The 8,674-nt window shown below is 39.0% G+C and overlaps 1 protein-coding gene across 1 annotated transcript; it reads right to left on the bottom strand.

Moving 5' to 3' along the window:
* Window positions 1–358: 358 nt before the first annotated feature.
* On the bottom strand, window positions 359–1,336 carry LOC142389026 (olfactory receptor 2AT4-like). The gene has a single exon (XM_075474578.1). It carries the CDS (start codon window positions 1,334–1,336, stop codon window positions 359–361), a length of 978 nt encoding a protein of 325 aa, XP_075330693.1.
* Window positions 1,337–8,674: the final 7,338 nt, after the last annotated feature.

Raw genomic sequence — 8,674 nt, forward strand, 5'->3', positions numbered from 1 at the left:
GAAAAGGGTATTAGGCCATCTTAAACAGCTCATACACTTTCTCATACTAACGAGTGGGAACCAGATTGGCACTAAAGGTTTCTTCTTCAGCATATGCTCCATCCCTCCACGTAGAATTTGGCCTGGTAGTTTTTGTGTTTCATCTTAAAGAAGGATGGACAGAGACTCAAACTGCAATGAAAACAAAGCTTGTCTGGATAGAAAAAAATAATTTTGTCAAGAAGCAACAAGGCCTATTTTAGATTAGTCATCAACAAATCTAATAATATAAATCTATTTCGATAAATTCCTTAGTTTGAACATTTTTAAATTAAGACTTTGAACTTTGAGTAAAGTTTAAGTTGCGTAATGCTCTGATTCATGAATTACTAATTGTTGAAACTTGTGCTCTTTGTGGTATGAGGCATCTGTAAAATTGCTTAAACAAGCACTCTCTCATGTCTTTAGCTCTAAGGCAGTATATCAGTGGATTGATCATTGGGGGTCCTAGGCTATAACACATGATGAGTATAATCTGCACACTTGCACTAAATTTAATGCCAACATTGCTGGCAAAATAAACAAAACATCTTGGTAAATAGTAGAGTGATATTATTATCAGTTGTGTACTACAAGTGGACATGGATTTCAGACAGTTTTTAAAACCTGCAATCTTACTTATTGCTATAAGAATAGAGGAATATGAGAAAACTATAAATGCCAGAGGTCCCAGTAGCGTAATCATTGCACTCAGAAAAGCAGGAAAGGCATAGGGAGTCCTGTCAGTACACGCTAGTATAGTTACACCAATATGATCACAGTAACAGTGATTGATTATGTTTGAGGCACAGTAAGGAAGAGGGTATGCTCTTATAGCCATCGATAAAGTAGCAAAATTGGCAATGATCCATGCAGTTACACTGAGAATGAGAACAGTGGAGTTATTAACAACAGTAGAATATCTAAGAGGATGGCAGACAGCAAAATATCTATCAAAGGCCATTATGAAAAGAACAAAAGAATTCACTGAGCCAAGATAGTGAACAAAGTACATTTGGACAAAACAAGCTAAAAAAGAAATGTTCCCTGACTGAAACCAGTACCTACTGATAATTTTAGGTAAAGTTGTTGTGCTGAAGAGAAGGTCACATGCAGTTAGATTTAAAATAATATAATACATCGGCTTGTGGAGGCAACGGTTAGTTACAAATAAGAATATAACTGTAGCATTTGATGTCACAGTTATGAAATACACTAAGAATAATACAGCTGAAACAAGACCGTAGTATTCAGGAGGAAGTCCAGGGAATCCGGCAAGTATGAATTCAGTCACACTGCTATAATTCCCCTCTGACATGATGATGCAGAAACTTCTATAAAACAGAGAAAAATCAGCAGCTGACTTGTAAGTACTTGTAACACTGTAAATCATTTAAAGTAGTTTTCACTAATATACTGTTATTTCATCCTGTACTTATAACTTTAACATCTTTGTAATGTTTCTTATTTTTTACCCTCATATTTCAACACAACCTTGAAATAATTACCGTATAACATTGCATCCAAATAAACAATAAAATGTTTGAATCCTCAATAAGTTTAAACATAAAGAATGAGTTAGAATGAGTTAGGTTCTCTGTATCTCTACCAGTTTGCACATACCTCTCACAAGTAAAGCAGAAGAATACTCTGCTGACTCACCTGCTCCTTCACTGCTTAAGAATACTTCTCACAATTCACCATGTGATGAAGAAGCAATCGTTGTCCATCCTTTCCGTATTCTCTGAGGATCTGTGATATTCAGGCAGTTAATCTCTCCAAGCCACATTAATGGCAGTTCCCATAAGCACCGGGGACAGATGAGAGTACATTAATCACTACTTTTCTCCCATTCAGTTAAACATGATATCTTTAACCTCAGGAATTTTCTTCCAGTTTGGCTCAAATGTTTAATTTGTTTGCAGTCAGATAGTATTAATTTCTTAGTTCAAAGAAATGAGAAAAAAAGATTCTCTGACTAAGGCACTCCCAATTAAAATGTCTTTATTACTTTGACAAGTCCTTTATTACTCGTCAAAGTAATAAAGACATTTTAATTGGGAGTGCCTTAGTCAGAGAATCTTTTTTTCTCATTTCTTTGAACTTGGATGTACAACACCTTGGACTAAAGAGCACCCAAACCCAAGAAGCCTACAAACAATTGGGATAAGAGCACGCCATATTCTACAAACTCAAAGTATTAATTTCTTATCTGAGTGAAATAACTCTGAATCATCTAAGTGGCAGCCATGATAAGAAATGGTTGAATTATTTCAATATGAGGTAAAAGTGCTTTACAGCTTTCTGTTTTGTCGTCTTTAATATTCGTAGAATAACCCTTCATTATTCATGAATCTGTCACAGTTCTTTGTGGTCGTAATGTTCAAGTGACACAACATTTAATCTGTCATGTTCTGCCCTATTTTCAGAAAAAAAAAACATTTTAGTTCCCCTCTGTTTTACATTCTTTCAGGTGGGGGTTCTTTTAGGGATCATATTGCAGTTGTCCTTTTGTTACAACACCCCTGTTCGAGGGCATGGTGACCACCATGACTTGATCTCCACGAGGAAAAAAAACCCTTATCCTTTTAAATCAGATGAGTTTGAGATAATAAGACTGGCAATTTTGAGCATAAGTGTCTTGTTAGACAACCATTTTGTTTAACTTCTATTACCTTGTTATTGAATTTCTAACTGTTGTATTACAGTTATATTTTCACTGGGTTACTCTTCTCTTTTATAGTCATTATGGAAAAACCTAAGGGGGAAGCATCCAATCATGCACTTTTAACAGTCAATATTCAAAACAGTGTGATTTCATTACAGAAAACCCATTCCCTGCTTATGAATTCCAGTTGACATTTTCCCTTTACTAATGCCGAAAGCTAAAAAATTCATTTTTAATCAAAACACAATAATTAATTCTCTAAATTTTAGATTATATAGACAATCTGTGCTGCTGTGTTGAAGATGTCTGTCCATGTTTTAGAATCCTTAATTTGTTTTTATTATCTACTGTCATTACTACAACTTAGTGTTATGTCACAATTATCTTTAACCTGTGTGAAGTTGGCACATCATATGTTGAAAATATGAATAAAAGCATTTTGGTTCGTTTGTGCATAGTTTGTGCACGATTGTGCAGGCAAAATCAGCGTTTGTGCACAAACCGTCTTGAAGATATTTAACTTTTAAGAGGTTGGTGTTAGGTCACTCAGCACCCCATCAACATCCGAATGACTCGAAAATGTTTGTGCACGTTTGTGCACGTTTGTGCAGGCAAAATGAATGTTTGTGCACAAATAGTTTTTTTATAATTTAACTTTTAATTTTTTGAAAGTAGGTCACTCAGTACCCCATCAACATGTCTTGGCAGTCATCATTTACCAGAGGTGTAAAAATGTTGAATATTGTAGCACACTGTTGTGATTATATACCCCTATTTTGCACTATTGTGGCCATCAACATAAGTTAGCATTGGTCAACTGATCAAACATTAGTATTTATGCAATCACAAGGGTTGTCTTCATATTTTCAGTGGTAAAGCATGATTAAGTTTAATTTTGATAAATAGTCCCACTCCCTATTTTAAATGTCTAGCTGTATATCACCATGCATATACACCAATGTTAATTCTCCTTGTCTGCAAAGTAATAGCGTAAACTACAACACAAATAAAATCCAACATGCATGCACTTCATACTTAAATGGCACAATGAAAGAAAAATGCAACATGCATGTACTTCATACTTTACTGGCACAATGAAAGAAGTGCTTCATGTGTACTGTGTAAAAAATGATGGCCCGGGAAAATGGTGAAATGTATCAATTTGCTACAGGGTTGGAGGGTGTTATGTATGGGAAATGGGGACCTATTTTATGTTATGTTAGTGGCGCATTGATAGTATTTGTTTAACAGGTAACAAGCGCATGAGCAACTGTGTATGTGTCTTCTTCTGAGCAAGTTCAAAGTAAAGGAGCCACGGTTCGTTAAAACGGAAACTTCTTGTCTGTACTTATTGGAGCATATAAGGTTGAATGTGTGTAACTGCATACACAACAATTGGCGACGAGAATGGGATCTGTGAATGGATACCAAGCGGAGCTGGACTTTTACTCGTGAGGAAAGTGGAAAAATACGGAGCCCCTTGAGTCTTAAGGTGAAATATATTGGGGTGTCGAGAAAGCGTGCACCCGTTTTAAAAAGCGCGCTCTCATTTAACCAAACCGTGCTCTCCTTAAAATATAGCAAGCGCACGTTTACCTAAATCGTGCGCTCGAATTACTAAAGTCGTGTACTCGCTGTAATACAGTCGTACTCACGTTATATCCCTCGTGAGCACAATTTACTGAAACGTGTCTTCACTTTGCAAAGTGAGCTCTCATTTAACCAAAACGTGCTCTCGTTGAAATACAACCCGTGCACGTTTACCTAAATCGTGCGCTCGATTTAGTAGTTCCGTGCTCTCGTTGTAGTAACAAAGTTATATACCTCGTGACCACAATTTACTAAAGCGTGGTCATGATTCACAAAACGTGTTAACGTTATTTAAGAAATGTATAGCCTAATTAAAATTGGCACAAGTAAGCAAAGCATGGCCACGATTCCACACTCTCATAACATCATGAGCCCAATTTACCAGCAGGATATGATTCTTCACCATTTTGAAATTGACTTAATCAGGGTTTATCATTGGCTAGGTATGGAATACAAGAATATTCTTTAAACCTTGGCGTCCAGTCATGGCATCATCATGAGCCTACCCTACTAACAATTTTTCGTTCCGAGAATGTTCCTGGAACGTTAGCCCTTGGTTGTTTTTAGGTTCTGAGTACGCTGATTTTTGTTTTTTTTTCGATTCTAATTTCATTAGCAGGCAACATTTATTTAGGTTCCCAGAACGTTATGTGTGTGGTTCCCATTACGTTCCCTTGCCGTTCCCATATGGTTCCCACAACGTTGTTGGTTAGATATTTGGTTCCCTAGACGTTCTCATGAGGTTCCCCCAACCTTGTTTATTATATGTTGGTTCCCCTATACAACCAAAGGGAACGTTTTTAAGTGGTAGATTTTGGTTTGGTTATAACCAAACCTTTAGAGAACCAAAGTCAAACGTTTTATTTCAGTTCTCTGTAACAAGGTTACTATGCATTCTAGTAACCTTGTTGATTACATATTTGGGTTCTTTCCCACAATGTTGTCATATTTCTAGTTTGTAAAAATGCACGACAACTATTTACTTCAGAGCTAAGCAGTAATGGCATATGTTGCAGGACGAGAATGTTTAATACCAAATCAATACTGTTAAATTCAAGAATAAACATCAAAAATGGGTGTATTTGCATGGTTTTATTTCAATAAAACAATAATAATAAAATATAAACAAAAAACAGTATGAATAAAATGAATAAAATACAATTAACTACAATAATAAAAAAATGGGTGTGGGTGCTGGTGCTGATGGTGGTATTTGGTTCAGTCTGTTCCGTCTTGAGGAGCTGGCCTAAAAAGAATACGAAACGGTTTAATCCAACTTAGTACCAATATTTAATTTCATTAATGTGACTATTCAGAGATTGATATGACAGACTAAAGTTTACATTTACCTTCTGTGCGGTGCAAATTTCAGTGCATGGCTAATGCACTCTTCTATGTCAGAAACCTTTGTTAGCGGGTAGTTCTGCATGCAGGCCTCTACAAATGAAAGTTAAATGAAAGTTTAAAAAAAGTTACACATTTAAACCTCAATCAAACTTGGCATTACACTGAATTGTAAAAAAAATACCTGTTAAACTTACCGGTAATAACTTTGTACAGGGCCAGGCCCTGGAAGGCCTTTTTGCCCTCCTCCCCCTCAGGCTGTACTCCCCCAGGACCTGATTTGTAGCCACCTGGCGTAACATGCGCCGAACGGCGGCCCCCGGATTCGCCCCACCCAGGCTTCCCAGGAAACGTTTCTAGAAAAAGACAAAACAAATTAAATGAAGTGAAAACAAATGCAGAGCTTATGTGGTCTACTTTCATTATTCAAATTAAACACATTACATGCATACATCTTCATATATAATTATAACCAATTAATTACCATTTGGTTCTTTGTCTCTGGGACAAAACGGTCTTCGCCGCTGGGTGTATGATGATTTGGGTGCAGTGATAGATTTTATCATCAACCAACTTCAAGGCCCAGGGAGGTTCCATGGATATCGGTGGATGTACACTAAATGTGTAAGGAATGGGTTTCGAGTAAGGAAAGAAGATGTGCGCATCATCCTTAGTGAGCTGGATCCCGAAGCCACCCAGTATCGCCGCACAAGATGCCTGAGAAGGAGACAGTACTTCTCCAGGGGTCCTAATTTCATTTGGCACGTCGACTCATATGATAAACTGACCCCGTATGGTATATAAACGTTAGCATAGACAGGTTTAGTAGGAAAGTGATGTGGCTCAGAGCGGCATTCACAAATAGTGACCCCAGTGTTATTGGGGGCTACTATATAGAAGCCGTGGAGAGATCTGGTGGGTACCCAACGCTGATGCGCACCGACATGGGGACGGAGAATGTGGTTCTGCGCGACATTCAAGTGTTCTTGCGACAAAATGATGAAGACAGCCGGGCTGGCCAGTCAAGCTTTTTGATAGGGAGAAGTGCTAATCAGCGAATTGAGAGTTGGTGGGGAGTTATGAGAAGAGCGGGAATTGAGCAATACATCCAGCTATTTGGAGAGCTGAAAGATGAAGGTCTTTTCACCGGTGACTTCTTAGACAAGGCATTAATCCAGCTGTGTTTCATGGGACCTGTCCAGGTAGGCCATCCAGACACAGCACATAGTAATTTAAAGTGAATATTTTTTAGCTACAGTTGACTCAAAGTACTTCACACACGCTCACCTGTTCTCAAGGCTGCCTTGTAAGGCGCCCAAGTTTTTCCCAGGATGAATTGAACAGCATCCAAGACACATGGAATGCACATCGCATCCGTCCGTCCAGAAACCCAGGTGTTCCGGCTGGAATACCGGATATAATGCACCTGGCTCCGCATCTGTGGGGGGCTGAAGATCATCTCTTTCCTCTCGATGAAGCCAATCTGACCGTCTGCAAGAGGAAATGTACCTTCCTCGACTCCATACCATGCGACATCGATGTATTTGATTTTTGCACAGGCATAATGCAAGAACGAGGGTTACAGTTGACAAACAGTCCAGACCAAGCACTTGAATTATACATTACATTAAGGGACACTGTTCGTCCCATAATACTTGCTTAGGCATACATTCGCCATAGCACAATGCACTTACTGTTCCATTCCAAGCAACTTCCAAATAGATTAAAAAGGTGAGATGCTCACACTGTAATGGTAAAAGATTTCGTGGCCACAATTAATACAACGTGCAAACGTTTCAAGCAATTTGGATTTATTGTTGCCATACAGAATGTCGTGGGCACGTCTTACAGATCGTGGGCACACTTTTGTTTATTGTGCTCACAAGGTATATAATGTGGGCACGACTGAGGGGCAGTGAGCGCACGGTTTTAGTAAGACGAGCGCACGGTTTATGTATACGTGCGCACGCTTTATTTAGACGAGCGCACGATTTAATAAAGCGAGGGCACACTTTGAAAAGTGAGAGAACGCTTTCTTGAAACCCCCTGAAAAAGATATTGTTTGATCTCCACCGGGCTCCGTAGAAAAACCTTCAACGGGGAGAAGAGTAGCTACACCGAGAGGGAAGCTAGCACATTGAAACCCTGAGGAAAATGTCACAAGATCGAGCAAACCCGACGGTAAATACTGCACCAACCATGGCAGGGATAATCGGACGAATGGACAGTTTCGACAGTGCAGCGGAGGATTGGACAACATACGTTGAGAGGTTGGATCAGTACTTTGTTGCAAACGATATTCCAGACGGCAAAAAGGTAGCTGTACTGCTTAGTGTAATGGGAGCTAAGATGTATAATTAACTGCGCAGTCTAATGACTCCAGACAAACCTGCTGATAAAACGTATGCAGTCATAACTGCTGCTTTGGAGACTCATTTGAATCCGAAGCCTCTCGTCATTGCTGAGCGTTTTAAATTTCACAAACGAAACTAGCTGAAAACAGAGTCTACAGCTGAATTCGTGGCAGAGTTGAGAAGGCTGTCTGAGCATTGTTCATTTGGAAGAAATCTGTCAGAGGCACTGCGAGATAGATTTGTGTGCGGGCTGCACAACGAAAGTGTACAAAAACGACTGTTAACAGAAAAAGACCTGACGTTGAAACGTGCCATTGAGCTCGCCACGTCAATGGAAGCTGCTGCCAAAGGCGCTACCGAGCTGCAACAGCAGATGGCGCAAGAGTGCCATGTACATGAGTGCAATGTACACAAGATAGACAGAAGACAACAGAAACATGATGCATGCTATCGCTGTGGAAAGACGTCACACTCTCCAACTGACTGTTGGTTTAAAGATAAGGAGTGCAACAAGTGCCAGAAAACAGGTCACATACAGAAAGTGTGCAAAACAAAAATGAGTGAAAAAGTGAAAGAGAAAAAGTTCCACAAGCGAAAAGATAAACAAAAAGAAATGTATGACATTGAAACTTGCTCTTCTGATACAGATAGTACACAAGACTTAGCCTGCTTTGATGTATGCTCCATGAAAAGACCCAAC

Source organism: Odontesthes bonariensis, chromosome 9, assembly GCF_027942865.1.
Source record: "Odontesthes bonariensis isolate fOdoBon6 chromosome 9, fOdoBon6.hap1, whole genome shotgun sequence".
NCBI classification, from domain to species: domain Eukaryota; kingdom Metazoa; phylum Chordata; class Actinopteri; order Atheriniformes; family Atherinopsidae; genus Odontesthes; species Odontesthes bonariensis.